Here is a 22,595-nt window from a genome sequence, read left to right on the forward strand (position 1 = left end):
CTAATGTTAATATTCACGTAAGGTTAAGTATGATAGCAGTCACATATGAGTGGAGTAATAGGAAGTTAATTATTGCAAAATGTTGATCATAGGCATTCAGTGCTTATAATTTTATTCATAGCATGCTTTGGTTGTTCTGATACTCCTTCAGGCAGTAATATGGGTTGTCAGATTCAGTTTTTAAGGTAAAGGTGTGAAGGATATATGCTAATTTATACATGTTCATTGAACATATTTTTCCCTAATAGTTTTTTAACAATGAGATTTTACTACAAAGCACTTGCTCTCCTGGTTTTAGTAAGCTTCTAAATAGATACAAAAAGTGTACACCATGCTCTACTGCCAATAATGACTGTCCTCTTCTTGCAAATACAAGGAATGCAATATAGTCGTCCCACCATTCTGTCTTATATTTGATTTATTCACGAATCTAAACTTGTATATGGCATCTGATTTTTGCAGTCTGAATGAGAACCTAATAAGTGTGGGAACAGGATTAAAGTTTTGCTCCTGACAGTTTCCTAAATGCGGTCCTTGTTCTGCTGACTTTTTACATCTCCTACTTTTCAGCATCATCCTATGGCACATTTATAACCTATTACATTTAATACTTGAAAATGTGATTTCTGGTTTTAGTATTGATGCTTTACCTTTTGTCTTCAAGTGGTCTGAACTGGGAGCCTACACTTTATTATCTACTTAGAAAAGAATGAGATTAATATTAAAGGAGTATCAAACTTAAATATCCACAGAACTTGTAAAAGAGGTGGAGCCACAGAACTGGGCGTTGTGTTGGCAAAATTAGAGTGATAGAAAGTTTACCTGACTACGTATCAGCACTACTGCTGCATTTATTATCCTGATTTTCTTAAACAGAATATTGCATGACTCTTAATGTTCTATATTTGATTACTAAAAGGAAAAAAAATCATCTTCATAGCTTTTCCACTTTTGCAGTTTTAGTGGTATTAGCTCTTAATCCTAAACTAGAAATGAGTATTCACATGGGGAAGGAAGAATCTGATGTCATTTATTTCTGGTTAGACCATTATACTTGAGAAAAAAAGAAACGAAGAGCCAGTCAGTTTTCTGGTATTTTGTAAAATAGTACTGTCACTGCCAGAGAATATGACAACTCACATTAAATATTTGGGTTGGACTTCATGTGGTGACATTTCACTGCAAATTTAGAGAGTACTGAGAACATCTGCTTAACTTCCAAAATGTGTGTTAGCTCTTCCACTTTTTCTCTGCAAGTTTTACAAGGTTTTCACCTCTACCAATGTGTGTGTGACACATAAAATTGAAGAAAAAGTACTGTTGCAGTAAATATAAGTAACATTTTATAGTAGCTTTGACAATTTGTGTCAATTGCCTCATGGCCATGCCACGTTCTGTGTGGCAAGGTTTTTGGGGGTTGTAGTTTGCATGATTCAGTAATCTCAACTGGTGTAACCACAGCTGTGGAGGGCAATGAATTGATAGTAACAACTTCTGTATTTTTTTACTTGTTCTTAAGACTAGTTTAAAACACATTAAAAATCAATAAAATGTTATTTTTCTTTCAGGTGGGAGATGAAAGAAGATGCAGATCTTGAAGATGAGGAGGAAGTTATGGTGGAACACTTAAAAAATATTTATTTGACACAAAGGACTCCTATCTCAGAGGATAAGGAAGAACAATTACCTTGACAGAATTTGGGTAGCACCTTTTTTCTGGATTCAACAAGATTAACTTAATGCCATAACTCACAGGACTAGAAAGCTGAGAAATATGTATCTTGAGTAGGAGTTCTAAACTAAAGGGTGTTTCCCTGTTATTGTCTGGTCACCCCATCCAGGAAGCAATTGTTCACACATGCATAAGGTGAGGAACGGTGCAAGAAAATGTCAGTGTCATAAAACAAGGAGGTTCTATCTCAGTACTGCAGAGGCATAAACCTGAATGACAAACTAAGAATTGATTTAAAAATATAAAACTGACTCTGAAAGTAATGCAACTTTAGACACAGGCTAAGCAAATACTCCTGGTTTCCATCCACCACTTTGGAGTTGGAGTCAGCCTGCCCCCAGTTAATGTCACTCAATGACCTTTTCTCTCCCCTGGTACTTGTTTATTAAATCACCCAAAATACATGAAAAGGGATAGGTATAGACCATACACCTACAGTCCTTTCTGAGTTGCTCCAGAATGAGTATGCTTGGCCATTATTCCCAATCAAAAATGCATCAGCTTTACTGCCCTCACAAATCCTCACTTAACATCCAGTGTATTTTGTGGCTTAAAAAACACTTTATAGAGAAACTTTAGAAGATTTGAGAAGCATCTTTTTATTAAAAAAAAAATTATTTGCAGGCAGTACTCAGAGGATTATCTTAACAGTGGACTGAGAAAATAATAAATAATTTAATATTTATTTTTGATAAATATAGTAAAATATCATAGTCAAAGTAATCCTGGTTTGATATTCAAAATTTTCTGAATATCAAATATTTTTCTGAATACTAAATATTTTTCTTACACACTTGTGAAAACTGTCAACATGGAATTATTTTTTATACAGAAGGTGTGGTTAGTATTTCTTTAGCTCTACAGAAATAATCCATAATTTTTCTCTTAGTTTCTTTCATTAAAAGTCTAATGGAACTATTTTCTCTGCTTGATGAAGGACTCTGGCAAGATCGTGCTAAGGGTGCAATCTGAGCAGAGTTATTCATGTTCCCAGTACACCTTCACACAGATGCTATTACGGACATAACTTAGATCACTTGAATAGGATGAAAACATGCTTTTTTTCCCTAAAGGCTTCAGCAGCATCATGGGAAAGCATATTACTAATGCTGATTTAGGGTCTTATCTGAAATGCAGGTTTTTCTCCTCTTAATTGCTCTTTTTTCTTTTCATTTAAAGTATCAGACCATTTAAAATGAAAATGTGGACAATTGCATCTTACAAATCTCCAAAGATCTTGTTACAACACTGCAACACGAAAGGGCTGTGAGGCACTGGAGCTTAAAAAATGCTCAAAATATTAATTAAAGAATAAAGTAGACATTTTCCTCTGCTGCCAGTGTAGTAATTTCAGATCATAAAGAAGTGACTAGTGTAAAAACCATTTGTCTTTGCTTTGTATTTCACCTTTGAAGATTAGTGGTGGACTTCAGGTTTAAAACACCTCTACAGGGATCTTCATGATGGCAGGTTTGGTATTCTGACAAATGAGGCACACATATTCCAAGCCATACAAATAATGTGCTAGTGTACATGGAGTTTAGAATATTCTCTCCTATTCTATCAAAATCTATTGTACATAATTGACTTTTTGCATAGTCACATGAAGTGCGTATGTGGTGAAACTGATTGAAATACGTCTTGTGAAAATGCTTCCCTTCTGGGAGATGCCTACTCTGAAGAGGACCAACTTTGCAAGTGAACAAGATAATTGGGAGTAAAACCCCTCACTTAAACTTAAGTGGGAATATCCATAAAGAGAGGTATTCCAGACTGGTTATTATCCTCTAAATTCACAACACACTGGGTTCTGGAGTAATCTATAAGCAGTCACATTTAGGAAAAAAGAATTCTTTATGCCCCTTCCTCCTTTCTCTCCCTGCCACATTAATTCAGCAATAAGCCACAGGGTAGCAGTAGGACAATTTTCTGTTTCCCTTTATGATTATTGAGTCCAACTGTTAACCCAGCACGGCCAAGCCCATCACTAAACCATGTCCCAAAATACCACAACTACACATCTTTTAAATTCCTCCATTGATGGTGACTCAACCACTATCCTGGGTGGCCTGTGTTGGGGCTTGATAACTTTTTCAGTCAAGAAATGTTTCCCAGAATCCAATCAAAAACTACCCTGGCACAACTTAAAGCCATTTCCTTTCATCCTATCATGTGTTACCTGGAAGAAGAGGCTGACCCCCACCTGGCTACAACCTCTTTTCATGTAGTTGTATAGAGTGATACAGCCTCCTTTCTTCCAGGCTAAACACCCAGATCCCTCAGGTGCTCCTGATCAGATTTCTGCCCCAGACCCTTAACCAGCTCCACTGCCCTTCTCTGGACATGCTTCAGAACCTCAATGTCTTTCTTGTCATGAGAAGCCCAAAACTGAACTCAGAATTCACCAGTGCTGAGTAAAGGGGGACAGTCACTTCCCTGGTCCTGTTGGCCACACTATTTCTGATAAAGGCCTAGATACCAATGGCCTTCTTACCTACCTGGGCACACTCTGGCTCATATTCAGCCAGCTATTGACCAGCAACTTTTCTGCTGTGCCTCTTTCAAGTCACTCTGCCCCACAACTATGGCATTGATTGGGGTTGTTGTGACCCAAGCACAGGATGTTGATCCTTGTTCCACTGGCCTCAGCCCACTGATCCAGCTTGTCCAGATCCCTTGTAACCCTCCAGCAGGTCAACACTCCTGCTCAATTTGGTGTCATCTGCAAACTGACCGAGGATGCCCTCTAGTCCCTGGTCTAAATAATTGATAAAGGTATTAAATAGGACGGTCCCCAACACTGAGCCTTGAAGAATCCCACTTATGACTGGCCAATGACTAACATGCCTAAGAACGTAACAACATAAAAGCTGAACCTTTTATTTGGATGTTTTTCCTATCCAAACCTATACGTGCATCTTTTAGGGTATCTGAGTGCAAGAGAATGTGTGTTTCAAATTGATCTTGACCCACAATCCTTACTGAGAAATACCAGGACTTGATTTTGCTGGCAATGTAACCATTCCAACTGACCTTTAGGGTATAAAAGAGACATCATCTTGGCAATATTACCTAATGCTGAATACACACTTCTACAACATTCACATTTGTTCAATAAAATTACAGTAATAATAGGAATTGTACAACTAAGATTGCTAAGTAACATACCATTGATTTATCAAGACTGTTTGCTTTAAACTTAAATACTTAATTGAAGATTGAATGAGCTCACCATTTATCCATTGTATAGATGTATTCCATAGATGCTTGTGTGTAAAATTAGGAACATTTTTATAATGGTAAAACTGCTGCTTTCTTCAGCTTTTCTTCATAAAACAATAGTTCTATATTCTTTAAAAAGTTCTGCTGCTTCTAAAATTGACTTAATATTAAATTAATTTTTAAGAGTGATGCAATGTCTGGGCTCTTTGACACTACTTATTGATCCAGGAATGTCTCATATGTATGTTTAGCCTAAATAAATGAAAGCAGCAGGAGTCAGATTTGTTTGCTATAGTGTGGGCCCTGTGTTTCATGACCACTGCAATCTGATCGTGTTAATTGCTCCTGGAAAGCTGGTCAAAAATAAGAACTAAAGTCTGTTGTACACAGCAGACCTTTCTGAGTGGGCAAGAGCTGGTCTCACTGGCTCAACTGAATTATCTCAAAGGGAAGTTATTGTATTTATAGAAACTAATTGGATCAGATAGTGCAAACTAGGTTAACTATACATGATCATTAATGCTCACACCTAATTATCATTTAACAATTTAATATACTTAGCCCCTTTTTCAAAACAGGCTTCAATGGGAGACTTCATGACATGGAATATCTCTAATTAGGTTTGTTTAATGTCCCCTTCAAAATGCTCCAAATCTTAACATCTTTCATCTTTTGAAAGGTAATTAATAAAATTAGAAGCAGGGCAAAATTGAATTTGTATTAATAATAATGAAACTCAAAAAGAAAAGAGAAAGAGAGTTATTTTGGGAACAGATTAACATGTAGACACAGCCCTGCTTTCTAGTGACTGCTGTCCTGACAGACTCCCATAGGCCATGCTTTATTTTAGGAGAGGGAATTTGATGTGCATCTATGCTATTTGCTCAGGAAATATGCACAATGGCAAATGGATGTTCTCTAATTCACCTCTACATCATCACAGCAGTGCATGTTAGGCATGAGGCTGGCTTCTTCCAATTAGCTTCTTCTGATAGAAATATTGAATTTCCCTCTCAGCTGGGAGGTCTTCACAAAGTACTAGTGAGTCTTATGTACAGTAAAACATCAATTATATGCTGATATAATACTATTTTATGGACCTCCTTAAAAATATGTGCAATCATTTCTAGTGACAAACACTACTCACTCCCAAGGCAACAGCTGACAGACAGAGGAATTAGATCCATTGCCCAATTAGACATGAAAGGAGAGAGTAACTTGATGGCAACAGGGAGATTTCTAAGTGAGTATATAGATCTTGAGGAGGTTCTTGTTGGAACAAAGCCACTTTTCTGTAGTAATTTTCCACATGGCATGTTATGAATGGAAGCAGAATCTCTAAAACTTTTCTAAGTGTAATGAGTAAAGGTGAGCTTACTTTATCCTCTACCTTTGGACTCCAACACTTGAAATGCAGACTAAACTAATTGACATTGCCAGGAAGGCAGTACAAGAAAAGCATGCAAGGTCTTGAGCAGGCTGGGCTAAAAAGTACCTGTCAGTAAAATGATGAAGGAACCAGATTATTCCTCTTCAGCAGCATCATTTGAGCATAGACTGTTAGCAATTATTGCAGAAAGTGAAACAATGATACGGCGCTGACAACATTCTAAAAATTAAGGACTCATGCAAAGAAGCAAAAATAAATCCAAACACTTTTTTCTTTTCCTGAAAAAAGTGATTCTGTAACAAGTGTTTCAGGAAGAACTGGCAATTACCAAATACTAATGAGTAAAGTGCTCTTCTGAATTAAGACTGCATCTCTAAATTTAATAGCCAACTATCCCTAAGCTGACAAGAAGTCACAGAAATCATGGCTGGTACAAATTTCACTACTAGATCAAGACCTTTATATCCATGACAACTTCTGCTGTTAGTAGGTTGCAGTCATCTCTGAGAAGATACAATATAATATCTCCTACTGAAAAAAAAGTGTGTTAAAATAGCTCATTATACATTTTCTGCCTATGTGGTAAAACTGACTGAAATATCTTTTGTGTAAAAAGCTCCTCTTCTGGGACCTCTTATTTGGAACAGGATACATTTTGCAAGTGAAATAATCTAATCCAGAATAAACCCCCTCACTTACTCTTACATGTTAATGTCCATACATGGAGCTCTTCCAAACGGGCTAGTATCTTTTAAATTCACACACTTTTGTTCTGGAGTAATTTGTAAACAGTCAAACAGGGAAAAAAAAAAAAAAGAAAAAAAGAAAAGAAAAAGAGGAACAGAACAAAACAAGACCTTTGTGTCCCATTCACTATGTTTTCTCCCTGATGCATTAATTCAGCAGTAACCCACTGGGTAGCAGTAAGACAATTCTGTCTTTCCCTTTACAAGCATCGAGTCTAACCATTAACCCAGCACCGCAAAGACACACCTGCACATCTTTTCAATCCCTCCAGGGCTGGTGCCTCCATCACAATTATGGAGTTTCTGCAGTAAACTGACCCAAGCTCCAACTGACAATGGCCTCAGTGTCTACACTGCCCTGCCCTGCCCATACTCTATCTGGAAATAAGGCAAAGAACCACATAATCGTGATCATATTCAACAGGTTCGATCCTTTCCAGTTACTATGTCAAACAGAATGCCAAGGCTGCCATGCCGAACACAGGTTTCAAACTCCACTGATGATGCAGGTTTGCTACAACAGCACATAAATTCATTTTGGGACAACCTTTTAGAAAATAGTATCTTTTCAGCTCTTCCAGTAAATATATATATTGATAAAAATTACTTTTGTAAAACAAGCACTCAGTCATTAGAAAGCAACTGATGAATGATTAGTAATGCATCCGTGAGTGTTCTTAATAATGCCTGTTAATGTTAATTATCTGTCCCTAGATTAATTAATAATAATCCTAAATAGAGGATGGAATATGATTATACAAGCCACTTTGGTAAATTTGTGATTGCCTAATATCCAACAATTTTATCATTTTGTTCCATAATCTGTGTTCTTGATGTAAAAGTCAACTTTTGAATATTTGGTTTCCATAATGAAATAGGGTCACATAGTTCTTCATAGATCATCTTGACTGGTTTTTTTCCACCTCAATACTGCCTTTCTGGCATCCTTGAGAACTTACTGTTTTATTAATATTTGCTGTAATTTGCCATGTGAGTACAGCTGCCACTCAGTTATACATGAGTAAGTATTTAGTATTCTTGACTGTTATACAGACCTAAAGCTGTGTAGGTCCTATATGGATAATAATTTCAGGTTTAGGGTTTGAACACTTCTGCTCCTAATGTTCCACATGAATTCTGTAATACCTAGGTTCTTGGATTGTTCTAAGCTACCTTTGTTACCTGGGATAGTGGGAGTTATAGTCCTCTGCTGCTAGTGAGTTATATTTTTTACTTAAACTAATGTATTTTGCCCCAGGTTTTATTTTCTTTAATTTCTCTGAACTTTAAATTTATACTTGGAAATCCATAGCACATCTGTTTTCACAACCTACAAATATCTAAATACTAATCAGTAAAGCCTATGCTTTCTCAAACCTAATACAGGGTCTTAGAGAACCAAGAATTCAATAAATGTAAAATTCAAACCAAGCACCTGCAAGGTTACTATTCAAGAAATGCAGTAGTTGTTTTCAGTAGGATTTTCACCTCTCTGTAAAATCCAGAAATTTTGTCTTTAAGGAGTTGTTTGCTAATATATAGGACACTTTATGTATATGTAAATATATACATATTCTACCTAATTCACATGTCTTAAATGGATTTTATTATGGAGATTAAGATTATGCTTTTCCTCTAGATAATGGACAAACATTGGGGAAATAAGAGGTTGAAATGGCAGGTGGTTTTTGTTCTGGCACGACTAGCAAACAGGTAACTTTCTGTGGTAAGCCAGATGTGGCTTTGGGAATGAAATTCTGTTGGCAGGAATCCTACCTGCAGGTATGGATTACCTTCAGGAACTTGATGGCTGAACAAATGCTATGAAGACTTTTTTCAGAGGCAAATGGATTAGGTATCTTCAAACAGCAATAAATTTCAGTTAAGGCTCCCAAATTTCACACAAGTCCTTCTATTTTATGAATGAAGAAACTGAGAGAGGTTGTTGCATTAATGCAATGCAAATGTGTAATGTTAGTCATCTGGCCTCCTTTAACCAGAACATGGCAGTCTATTCTTTATATCCAGGAGCTATGCAGGGGCTGTAAAATTAGTGATTGTACCTCCGCCACACTTTGGTATCAGCACACAAATAACTCCACGCTAAGGTGCACCTCCATCAAAAGCTGCCCTTTAACTACATAACAGAAAAGGCACAGGTATTTCCTTTTCCATTTTCTGTGTACACAAATGTTTAGCTGGCAGTTGTAGTTTTTTTTTTAAAGTTATATAATACCCTGAAGCAATCATCTGCTCTAAAATGCATAATTTATTCAAAGATAATTTGTGGAGTTGAGGGATTGATAGTTTAGAACGGAAAAATTATAGGTATGCTGAGTAGATTCTTACAAAAATAAATCATGTAATGTTATATTGAGATCAAATATTTCAAAATTCAAAGTACAATTAAATTGTTTGCACATATAAGAGCAGTGAAATAACTTTGCAAGGTTTGCATCATAAACCCATATATCTACAGAGTAAATAGTAGAACACAGACCATAAAGTTCTGTCATGAGTGTTGCTTTCAATTTTTGTTTCATTCCACCAAAACTCTTCATATCAGTCTGGCATTTTTTAACAACTATATACAGGACCAAAGAATTATGAGTGGTAACTTGAAATATGTATCATATATATTTAATCTTTACAACAAATGCAAAAGCAGTAAGTGAAAAACAAAGACATAAAAGACTGTAAAAACTCTTGAGAACATATAATGAAGCGTAAGAGTGAATGTCACAACAGATTTATGTATGTTCAACTTTCAGCAAAAACTGCTGAAGATGAATTTAAGAATATTTATGTATCATACTTCTGGCACAATAGCAGGAACCAAAATAAATTATCCAGGAATAGGACATAAGAAACAGATTCAGGGTGTAAACAACAAGCTGAATAAGAATTTAAAGAAAACTTTAAAGCCAAAGAGAGGTTTTCTAGCCCTGCAGAGCACTCAACAACAGTGTTGTTTTTTAATGAGTTTTCAGTATTTCACTTTTTTCCTAAAGTTTCTAGTTCAACTATTGTGAAAAGTGTTTTGGAAAAGGTAAAACATCATCTTTGTCAGGAAAACTAACATATTTTTATTTTTCATGAAATGCATTCTCTGTATTTATGCACTATAAATTGTACACAAAAAGCCTGTTCCATTGATGCCAAGCCAAAAGAGCAAATGCAAAGAAACTGCAAAGGCAATTCTAAAGAGAATTATTTTTTCTCCCACTCTCTTTTCTTTTGAGTTTTGCCTCAGAAGGAACTTTGACAAGACTATATTTTTTTTTTTTTAATCTCTGGAAATAGGAACTGTCATTAACCAAAACAAACAAACAAATTTAAGACTAAAAAAACCTGTTTCGTTTTCCATATTGGGGTTTGTCAAGAGCTGGCATTAAGTTGCTCAATAGGGAGACCTATGTGTGCAAACACATCACTCAGCATTATAGTATCTTGTGATATTCATAAAGTAGGTGACATGGGAGGGTCCATAGGACACAGCAAAATGATGATGCAGTATTCAATGATTCTTCTAGTCTGATGTGTGTATCTATATCTAGTCCGATACCCACCCTTTGAACCCTTTTGTCAAAGAAAATTCCTAAACTGGATCACATCCTTCAATTTCAGGATGCAGAGCAAAGCTCAAGTGGAATAAATGGACCACATTTATTGCAAATGTGAACCCAACCCATATAAACGAAAAGTGATCAGTCTCAGTATATTCAGATAGCCCTGCTGTGAACTGTTTGCCAGGTTTGGCATGCCCTTAACCAGCAGTACTCTGACTGAGAACTAACAGTGTTAGTAACTGACAGTGCCAGATACTGAAAACAGAAACATTGGTACTTCTGAAGAAAGGGCCATGTTGTTCTACAAATGCTGAGCACTACAGGGGGCCCTAACAACTGCTTATGAAAGTTGCATTGCAGGATAGCTATTCAAACCAGACATCCTGCTTGCTATAATCATCTATCAGCTGCTTCTAAAGTCCTGCCCCCCTTCACTGTGTTATCTGGAGTAGATGAAGTTTTAATTGTGAGCAGGTGGAATAAGAAAAAAAAGAAGGGAAAAAAAAAGAGTATTCTGTCATTCCAAATTTCTTGAAGTTCTTCAGGCAGTTTTTAAAAATACAAAAATTATAAATAAAATCAATTGAAACAAATTGTGGAGACACAGCTAGAAAGCAGAAGTGAGAGCACTGCTAAACTCATGTCAGAAGTGGACGCACTAACGCTGATAGGCCGCGAACCATGGCAGGCAGTACGGCCTACCAGGAAATAGCTAGAATAAGGGAATAGCATGCTTGGTATGTGTCAGTTAGTGCTAGCTTGTAGTTTTGCAATGTTATTAAGAAACATAGATATGGTTGTTACAGTAATTGCTGCTTATATAAGAATCTATTTTTAGTTACTGCTGAAAAGGTATAAATACTCAGCTCTGTATCAATAAAATTGCTTATTGCATCCAAGCAATCTGCCCTGTCTCTTCCATCGCCGACCGTCAAACGACAACTGGTGCCCCCGTGCGAGGACTGGGACTGCTCTTAAGTGACAGTCAGCGATGCCCTGCAGAACTTCAGTAACTTCACCAAAGGTTAAGCAGCAGGAGAAGCGTGAGCCTTTGGAACTGTGGTTAAGCCGCAGAAAGAAGCAGGAACCACGCTGGCTGGCAACTGATCCTCTGAAAAAGAGGTGAGTTGCTGCAGGGAACTAAGGGCCAGGGTCAGGGGATGACCACCCTAGAAAGAGACGTGTTTGAGCTTATGTCAAAGCTGCTTGACAAGCAAGGCAAATCTTTGCCTGCACACGATTTAAAAATTATACTCCGATGGACTGCTTCCAAACTGCAAGGAGTAACTCAGTCCACAGTTTTTGCAGCAGATCTGTGGGATAGAGTAGGACTGGAGCTTTGGAATGCTGTAGCTGACAGTGATAAAGCTGCTGCAAAGATGATTCTCTCCTGGAAAGTAATCTTTGAAGCTTTGAAAGCTCAAGAAAAATCTCTTGCTAAAGATAAAGAGGATGCCCCGTGCCCCCCCCTCCGCAGAAGCGGAGCCTCAGAACTCTTTACAATTTGAAGAGATTGTGCCTCTTTCACTAAAGGCTCCAGCCCCCATTGCAACAAAAAGGGAAAGGGGCTCCTCATGATCTATAAAAGCATTTACTGCTGGCTATGGTCCAGCTGACAGCAGTGAGGATGAAGGAGAGGATCCTTTTGACCCCGGACCCATCGATCCTGAAAAAGAGCTAGATTTATTTCCCCCCGACCCTCACGATACCTGGGTCTGCTTGAAACAACAAGCATTAAAGGAAGGGGATCTAGACTTTGCAGACAAAATTGTGGCACCGGTCTTACATATAGGACCAAGAAAGCAAAATGCCCATTGGGAACAGCTATCTTTCCCAGAGCTTAAAGAGCTTTGGCGGGCAGCCACAGAGCACGGTATCAGTTCACCGTATATTTCTCATCCTGCTAGATTCTGTGTTTGCAGCTCATATCATGACACCATATGATTTAAAAACACTGGCACAGCTGTTGCTATCCCCCACTCAAAACGCTTTATGGGACAAGGAGTGGAAAAAAGGTCTACAGGATCTGCTTATACCTTATGTGTGTCATGCTAATCAGACCCTGGTGGGCCTCACGATTAGACAGCTTATGAGAATGGGACCACATACCGATCCTGCTGTCCAAGCCTGAGACATTCCCAAGGAAACCCTTGAGGGAATCCAAAACATGGCTCACCAAGCCTTCCTGAAGGTCCCTGATGCAAAAACGCCTCAGAAATCATTCACTACTATTGTCCAGGGGCCCCAAGAATCTTATATGCAGTTTGTCGACCACCTTAAGCAGCCGCTCAAACACCAAATTGATAATACAGAAGCTCACAAAATTTTGCTTTTGAAGCTTGCTGTTGAGAATGCCAATGCAGACTGTAAAAAACTCCTTAAGTCCCTGCCTAACCAAAATCAAACTCTAGTTGAAATGGTTGAAGTGTGCATCTGTGTTGGCACCCTAGAACATCAATATGCAGCCATGGCTGCAGCCTTTGCAGCTGTGAGAGGGCCCCCTGCAATTTCAGGAGTCTGTTTCAGCTGCGGCAAACGCAGTCACTTAAGAAGGGACTGCTCTGCTCTGAAAAGGGATAAACCCAAAACCACTCCTGTGTGCTCACAGTGCCGCAGAGGCCCACATTCTGCTAACCAATGTCACTCCAAGTATGATGCCAAAGGTTGCCTGCTCCAAGGATACCAGGGAAACTGGAACCAGGGCGCGGGACAGCAGCGCCGCGCTCTGACACAGATGCCTCAGCCGCCTCTGCAGATGTCAGCCCCGCAGATGCCCCACAGAAGCTTCCCTCAAGTCTTCGCCCAGCAACTGCAGGTGGTGCCGGATTGGACTTGTACACCTCAGCCACAGTAACGTTAAATGATTCTTCCATTCATTTACTCCCTACAGGAATTTTTGGACCACTAGAGCCCAAAAAAAGTGCCCTGCTTTTAGGAAGGTCCTCAAGTAGACTTCCAGGACTTTCTGTTCTCCCTGTGGTCGTGGACTTAGATTCTAATGGAAAACTTAAGATCATGGTTTGGACCCCTAATCCACCATGTTTTATCCCGCGAAGGACCTGCATAGCTAAATTAATCCCTCTTCCACATGATTCATCATCTTCTGTAGAAAAACATAGCACCAAGGTGGGAGGATTTGGTTCTATAGGGACCCCATAAATACTACGGGCAGAAACAATTTCAGGTAAGCATCCTACCTGTCAGTGCACCCTGTCATTATGGGGACAACAAATAACGCTCACCGGTATTTTAGATACCGGAGCTGACGTTACTGTCATTTCTCAAGATAAGTGGCCCCCTAACTGGGCCCTCATGGAGGTGCCCATGGCCCTCACCGGGATAGGAGGAAGCAGTCGCAGTTATCAAAGTCACCATCTGATTCAAGTGAGAGGACCAGAAAACCACACAGCCAGTGCAAGGCCATTTGTTTTACCTGTGGCCATAGTGTTATGGGGACAAGATGTACTCTCTCAGTGGGGTTTCAAAATTCAGTCGGCTTTTTAATGGGGCCATTGAAGCACGCGACACCCTGAAATTAACCTGGAAAACTGATACCCCTATTTGGGTGGACCAATGGTCCCTGCTATTACCTAAACTGTGTGCACTCACTGAACTGGTCGAGGAACATCTTCAAAAGGGACACATAGTCCCCTCCACTAGTCCTTGGAATTCACCCGTGTTTGTCATTAAAAAACAAACTAGCAAGTGGTGCTTGCTCCATGACCTTCGTAAAATTAATGCTGTTATGGAGGACATGGGAGCTCTCCAGCCTGGCCTCCCATCTCCTACCATGATCCCTCGAGATTGGCATTTGACAGTCATTGATTTAAAGGATTGCTTTCTTGATATTCCCTTGCATCCTGAGGACGCACCAAAATTTGCCTTTTCTGTCCCGAGCACCAATATGCAGGCACCCTTACAAAGGTATCACTGGGATGTCCTGCCCCAAGGCATGAAAAATAGCCCCACTATTTGCCAGTAGTTTGTTGCAAAAATCCTCAGTCCCATTCGCCTAGACATGCCTGACGATCTTTTATATCATTACATGGATGACATTCTAATTGCTGCAGAAAAACAAGAAGTTATGGAGAAAGCCTTAGCCCTTGTCAACGATGCTGTAAACCAAGCAGGACTTTGCGTTGCTCCTGAAAAATTCAGCGTCAACCCCCTTGGAAATACCTGGGCTGGCAAATTAGGACCTAAAGTATTTCTCCTCAGCCTTTACAAATTCAAACAAACATTTGAACTTTGCATGATGCTCAGAAACTTTTGGGGACAATTAATTGGGTTTGTCCCCTGTTAGGAATCTCAAATGCAGACTTGAGCCCTTTGTTTTCTCTATTAAAAGGGGAACCAGATTTATTATCACCTTGGCAGGTTACACTGGAAGCTCGCCAAGCATTGCAAAAGGTAGCTGATGCTATTTCAAACCGGCAAGCGGCCCAATGGGCTCCTGAGTTGCCCTTTTCTTTAATAATTTTAAATCTGGCCAAGCAGCCCCATGCTTTAATTTTTCAGTGGGACCCTAATTTGCCAGACCCTCTATTAATCATTGAATGGACTTTTCTGCCACACCACATGTCCAAAACTGTCAGTACCCAACATGAAATGTTTGCTTTGCTCATTGTAAAAGCTAGACAGAGACTTGTCACACTTGCAGGTGTAGACTTCTGTTTGATTTGCTTGCCTATGACTGCTGATTATTTACAGTGGCTACTTCAACAGTCTGAAGTGTTTCAGACGGCTCTCACCGATTTCTCTGGACAACTTTCTACACATCCCCTAAAACACAAGCTCATGGCAGCAGGTTTTAATCTTTTAACACGACCCAAGAGAAGCAAAGTCCCCTTGCAAGCGTTAACTGCTTTTACAGATGGATCTGGTCGCTCCCACAAGTCTATGATGCTGTGGTGAGACTCAAATCCCAATCGATGGGACTCAGATGTCACCACTCTTTCAGGATCCCCTCAAATTGCTGAATTAGCAGCCATTGTATGAGCCTTTGAATGCTGGCCTATTCTTTTAAACCTAAGAACTGATTCTGCTTATGTTGCAGGACTTGTGGAAAGAGCTGAAGCTGCTGTGTTGAAAGATGTGCCCAATGCAGGCTTGTTTTATTGGCTGCAACAACTTGTTTTCCTTTTAGATAATAGACAAGAGTCCTATTTTGTAATGCATGTTAGATCTCACACTACCTTGCCTAGTTTTATTGCAGAAGGAAATCGCCAGGTGGATTTGCTTATGCTACCTGGGCAAGCGTTACCTGATCGCTTTTCCCAGGCAAAAATCAGTCACTCAGTTTTCCATCAGAATGCTGTTGCACTTGCGAGAACTTTTGCTTTGCCTTCTTGCCAAGCCTCTAGCATTGTGGCTGTGTGCCCAGACTGTCAAAGACACTCCTTTCCCTCTCTTGCTGGAGGTGTTAACCCTAGAGGACTCCAGAGCCTCGAAATTTGGCAAACAGATGTTACTCACTTCCCCAATTTTGGCAGACTTAAGTATATACATTCCTCTATAGACACCTTTCCAGGTGCCCTGTTTGCATCCTGTTATACAGGAGAATCGGCAGAAGATGTTTGCCATCATTTTGCGAGTGCCTTTGCTGTCTTGGGAATTCCTTCACAAATTAAAACTGATAATGGGCCAGCGTATATTTCCCAGAGAGTTGCAAATTTTCTTGCCCTCTGGGGAGTGACACACAAAACGGAGATTCCTTATTCCTCCACAGGCCAAGCTATCACTGAGTGAGCCCACTGTTCACTAAAGTGTCTTTTATTACAACAGAAAGGGGGAATGGGGAATGCTACCCCAGCCGAGCAATTACAGAAGGCATTGTATGTTTTTAATTTTTTAAACGGTTCCCTGATGGATCCCAACCCTCCGATTGTAAGGCACTTTGGGAATAACCAACAGTTAGAAGTTAAACAGAAGGCCCCAGTCCTTGTTAATGACCAAGAAACAGGTAAGATCATGGGACCTTATCCCCTCATCACATGGGGAAGGGGTTTTACCTGTGTTTCTACAGAGAATGGCCCAAGGTAGATCCCAGCTAAGAACGTGAGACCCTTCAGAGAATCCTTGAAAACTTCTCCTGAGGATCTTGAGGATCTTGACCACCCTGGCACACTATCAGTGGAGACCCCAGCCATTTCAGTCTCTGCCTTGGTTCCAGAGATCACAGAGGACACCTCCTCCCAACCACCAGCTCAACCAGTTTCTACTTGATTCCAGAGGACTTATCGACTTTACACTACTATTTGATTTCCGGGGACGACCCACTCCAACAGAAGTAGAAGCTGTAATTGCAGATCAAGTCTCTCTTTGTGAGTGGTATTGGAAATGGTTTAAGGAGAGACTTGGACTTGAGAATAACCCTATTCCTTGTTTTGTTTGCAAAAATTATTCCCATCAGGTGTGGGTTTTGTGTCAGTGTTGAAAGTGTTAGAAGCGGTGGTATTGCATATTGCATCACCATCCTGGCAACTGTCCACAGTGTGATCCTTTGTGCTATTCTTACGGTAACTGTATCATTTTAAAATTTATGTGTGGTCATGAATATGGCTGGCTTCCACAATGGTATTTTTGGGAGCCAGATCTGCCTGTTCAGGCTGGTCCTCTTAGTAGGACTCCTTCTCGATGAAGGAGAGGTGGTCACAATGCCACCCCTCCCAGAACACAATGTTTGGCTTACACTAGCTGAAGCTTTAAACGAGTCTACGTTGTGCCTGTCCATGACCTCCCCTGGTGACCCTTTCCAAACCTGTTTGGTAGCTATGCCCTTAGTGGAAAGTGAAGTGGATGTTTTATTCAATTTAACAGTTTGAAGAGAGTGTACTGCTGTGGGTCGAATTGAGCCGACCTGGTGGTGGCCAGGAAAGTTGGCGTGAAAAGGCTGGTGAATCAGACGAATGGTATTTTTCCAGCGACAAGAGTTTAGGAGTAGATAAGGTTCTTAATGTTCTCCCTCCTCCTATGCAACCTCAAGAATTGGATATTTTTGGGTCCACACAGCCTTTTGTGTTTTTATCTAAATTATACAGTCCCAATAGAAATTTCAGAAATATAACAGTCCCAATAGAAAATTCGGCCTAGATGTTTCAGGAACAGGAATTTACGCCAATGCTTCTGCCTGGTGTAACCATACTTTGCCCCAACCAACTACTCCTGGAAGCACTGCTATGGGATTGTTAGACAACATATTTTTGATATGTGGAAACGGAGCTTGGAAGGGAATACCGGGTAAGGCCGTAGGAGGTCCTTGTAGTTTTGGGCAACTAAGCATGTTTCACTCTTTTCAGGGAAACTTACGATCTTTGCACAAGCTGGTGTGAGCAAAATGCAGCACACACACATATAGCCAGGATTGTGATGATAATGTTCAATCTTGGAACCTAGGAGCCCGAGTGTTTGCCTCTATTATTCCATCTATTGGAACGGCACATGCACTAAAAACCCTGAATAACCTTGGCTGCTGGCTTGCAAAACAAACTAATGCTACTAGCTCTGCTTTAACAGGCTTATTAACAGATGTTAGCGTGAGACATGCTACACTGCAGAGTAGAGCTGCAATTGACTTTTTGCTTTTGGCACATGGGCATCATTATGACGAATTTGAAGGCTTATGCTGCATGAACTTGTCTGATCACTCTTTGTCTATTCATGCTAACATACAAGCCCTTCAAGATGGTGTCACCAAATTGAGAGTTTTAAGTGATAACAACTGACTTGGAAACATACTTGGAGGATGGGGACTCACTGGCTGCCTTAAGCATTTAGCTAAAGCAGGAATTTATATTTTAGCCATGCTGCTGCTTATGATGATTTGTCTGCCATGTGTTTTGCAATGTGTTCACAGACTGATTGATAAGTCAACAAAGAAAAAGGGGGAGATGTGGAGACACAGCTAGAAAGCAGAAGTGAGAGCACTGCTAAAACTCAGTGCAGAAGTGGACGCACTAACGCTGATAGGCCGCGAACCATGGCAGGCAGTACGGCCTACCAGGAAATAGCTAGAATAAGGGAATAGCACGCTTGGTATGTGTCAGTTAGTGCTAGCTTGTAGTTTTGCAATGTTATTAAGAAACATAGATATGGTTGTTATAGTGATTGCTGCTTATATAAGAATCTATTTTTAGTTACTGCTGAAAAGGTATAAATACTCAGCTCTGTATCAATAAAATTGCTTATTGCATCCAAGCAATCTGCCCTGTCTCTTCCATCGCTGACCGTCACGCGACACAAATAAGATCTAGCACAACAAAGAACACATCATAAAGTGCATTGCAGAATGTGAATTAAAAAATGCCTATTGCAGCTTTTTCCATTACCTGCTTTGATTGTTATCTCATTAAGTTTGAAATAATTCCTCATTTTCTTGGTATCCATTACCAAATTCCATGTTTTTCTATTTATCCTGCATGTATTTATAACCTTAAGAGCTTCTTCCCTGTTTTCACTAAGCTACAGTATTAAACTTCAGAAGCTGGCATTTTGGGGTTCGAAATTGTTTAATTCACAATATTTTCATTCATCTTTTCTGTTCAGTTTTTTGAGTTGATGATGTTTTTTCAGCCATTGGAAATAATCCTTGTTACAGCAGTATTTGATACTGTAAAATCTGTCTTCAGACCATGATCACTTGTCATCGACAAATACTTGACCCCCTTGGTGTGCTTCTTTTTAGATATGATGAAGTCTTAAAGTAACTTCTCCCATTTTTTATATAAATTGATTTAAATTTTTTCCTCTAAATTAAAAAAAATATTTTCATATTGACAGCACTGCAAACTGCGTGCTCTGTCACATGGACTGCAGCTCTCAGAACAGCTTTCCTCATTTCTGTGATGCAGACAGACACTGGCAGAGCCACTTGCCCAGGTCAGTTGGAGACTTTGACCTCATCCGTTGGCTGGCTTGCTTATCTCACATGCCCAGTGCATCCCAGGACCCTTCCTTCCACGATATTATTGCTTTAGCGGCATTCTTGAAAATCTGAGTCTTGTTTCTGTGTTTGATTTTCTTAGCCCTCTGGGCTGTTTTCAGTGCAGTGTTGCCATTAGTTCATATGACTGGTAGTTGACAAGTTTCTCTTTGAAACACCCTCTTTTTCAAATTCAGTTTCCTAATTGTTTCATGGGAAAGGAGCAAGGTCTCTGGCCTTCATTTTACTACTTATATTTGGGGGGGGGGGGGGGGGGTGTGGGTAAAAACAAAGGCAGGGTAACAGAAAGGACTCCTTTAGGGAACAAGTCCAGGCAAACAAATGAGGGATGTCTAGTTCATATTAGAAAAGTATGTCCTGGCCATGCCCCCTCATGACTTATTGTTCACTTCCTTGCTGGCAGAGCATGAGAAACTGCAAAGTCCTGGATGTAGTATAAGCACTACTGAGCAATAACTGAAACACCAGTGTGTCATCCACATTATTCTCATACTACAAGCAAAACACAGCACTGTACCAGCTAAGATGAAAATCAACTCTATCCCAGCCAAAACCATGCTACCACAGTTTCTACGCATATCTGCTTAGTATGGAGTAACCGGTCATTCTAAGGGGAGTCATGACAACTGAATATGAGTTGGTTCAATCCAGCTTATTTGGAAAGAATTAATACAAAAAGCATGCGTTATGCAGTTTTAGCCTTCCCTACATTTCCTTTACAGTCTCAGAGGCCATCTATATCCATGAAGGACAATGTAACAAATGCTGAATCCACTCATCACTTTTAACTAGGTCTGTAGCCTTCTACAGACTAGACACATTGACAGTCATTAACTAAATGCAGTCCAAGACTGTTTTAATTATATGGCCACTTATGCATTTTGTAGGGGACTGTTGTTTCATAAACCACGTTCTTTCTCTACATTTTACCAGACATGGGTAAAGTCTGAGTTTTTGAGGATATTTTATGAAACTAACTTCTACTGCATCTGAGTGTTTCAAATTTACCTTCACTTAGTCCACATAAGTAAATTATGTTTTTGCTTAAATTGTGAACTGAAATGAAAGGAAAGCAGTTTTAATAATCTTGGATGCACAACTGACAGATGCATTCTTCTGTGGGTTAAGAGCTGTCTGGATGACTGGGCCCAGAGCGTGGTGGTATATCCAGCTGGGAGCCAGTCACTGGTGGCGTTCCTCAGGGATCAGTGTTGGGCCCTGTCCGGTTTAGTATCTTCATTGATGATCTGGATGAGGGGATTGAGTCCACCATCACCAAATTTGCAGATGACACCAAGCTGGGAGAAAGTGTTGATCTTCTGGAGGGTAGAAGGGCTCTGGGAGGGACCTGGACAGGTTGGATTGATGGGCCAAATCCAATGACAGGAGGTTTAGTAAGACCAGGTGCCGGGTCCTGCACTTTGGCCACAACCTCCTGCAGTGCTACAGGCTGGGGACAGAGTGGCAGGACAGTGGCCAGGCAGAAAGGGACAGTGGCAGACTGAACAAGAGCCAGCAGTGTGCCCAGGTGGCCAAGAAGGCCAAGGGCATCCTGGCCTGTGTCAGGAATAGTGTGGCCAGCAGGACCAGGAAGTCAATCTTACCCTGTAGTCAGCACTGGTGAAGTCACACCTCTAATACTGCGCCCAGTTCTGGGCCCCTCAATTTAGGAAGGATGTTGAGGTGCTGGAGCATGTCCAGAGGAGGGCAACAGAGCTGGTGAAGGGTCTGGAGCACAAGTCCTATGAAGAGCACCTGAGGAGCTGGGGCTGTTTAGCCTGGAGAAAAGGAGGCTCAGGGGAGACCTTATCACTCTCCACAACTGCCTGAAAGGAGGACGCAGCCAGGTGGGGGTTGGTCTCTTCTCTCAGGCAACAGCAACAAGACAAGAGGACACAGTCTTAAGCTGCATGGGGGGCGGGGTTAGGCTGGACATTAGGAAGAATTTCTTCACAGAAAGAGTGATGGGGCATTGGAATGGTCTGGCTGGGGAGGTGGTGGAGTCACCATCCCTGGAGGTGTTCAAGAAAAGACTGGATGTGGCACTCAGTGCCATGGTTTAGTTGACAGGGTGGTGTTAGGTCATAGGTTGGACTTCATATTGCTAAAAAGTGAGCTCAAGAACCTTACCAGACATTCATAGAATCAGAGACTCATAACAAGGGTTGGGCTGGAAGGGACCTTAAAGATGATTTTGTTTCAACCCCTCTGCCATGGGCAGGGAACCTTGCACTAGGCCAGGCTGCTCAAAGCCCTGTCCAACCTGGAATTCAACAGGCATGCAGATCAGTATTTTTGCTAGTATTAGCCTATTAGTGGTATTATTGTAGCTCACAGAAGTCTGTGAGATACCATAACTCCACAATTCTATACGCAAACAGAACATAAAAGTCCAGCTTCCAGCAAAAGCTATTAATCACACACTACCTCTGGTTCCTCCTTACTCTGATATTTGGAGTTTTGGGGTCAGTCCCACAATGAGTCTTGGAAACCTGCCCTTTTAAACTGCTACCTCTTTGTAATAGGAAGATCTTCAGATCTGTGGTCAGATCTTCGTAGGTCAAGCATCTCCAAACCCACAACATCCTCATGACTTGATTTGATAAAGTTGCCCTCCTTAAATCCTTCCCTGGATCTGTAATTACAAAAGGCTGTATCAAGATCAGAGACACAGCACATTTTTAGCTCTACTATTTACACAAACGGTCCCTGAAACTTGATCTATACTCCTATATTCTACTGGTTTATTTTTGTTATTGTTTGGGATGTGGGACTTATTTTTTGTGGGTACTGCAAGAGATGGAGAATGATGGTGAACCAGATTAAAACCCCAATAAAAAATACTGACTGCTTTTAATGTGAGTCGGTACTAACCTGGTTCACTTTGCAATTTAGCAGTACTTGCAAAGAGAGACAGAATGAACTCCAGATGAGAGGACAGGATTGCTTACATCAATATGGTATCCCTAATGTCTCACTGAAAGACCCACATCTA

General features: G+C 40.4%; 1 protein-coding gene across 5 annotated transcripts in view; it reads left to right on the forward strand.

Moving 5' to 3' along the window:
• KIAA0825 (KIAA0825 ortholog) overlaps positions 1-11,558 on the forward strand; it is a 246,300-nt gene extending 234,742 nt beyond the window's left edge. For all 5 annotated transcript variants that reach the window (XM_039567661.1, XM_039567663.1, XM_039567665.1 and 2 more), the window contains one exon: positions 1,569-11,558. In XM_039567661.1, coding sequence (XP_039423595.1) covers positions 1,569-1,692 — 124 coding nt within the window. In that variant the 3' untranslated portion in view covers positions 1,693-11,558. The remainder of the gene's footprint in view (positions 1-1,568) is intronic.
• The last annotated feature ends 11,037 nt before the right edge of the window (positions 11,559-22,595 follow it).

The sequence above is a fragment of the Corvus cornix genome, chromosome Z, assembly GCF_000738735.6.
Source record: "Corvus cornix cornix isolate S_Up_H32 chromosome Z, ASM73873v5, whole genome shotgun sequence".
In the NCBI taxonomy this organism is placed as follows: domain Eukaryota; kingdom Metazoa; phylum Chordata; class Aves; order Passeriformes; family Corvidae; genus Corvus; species Corvus cornix.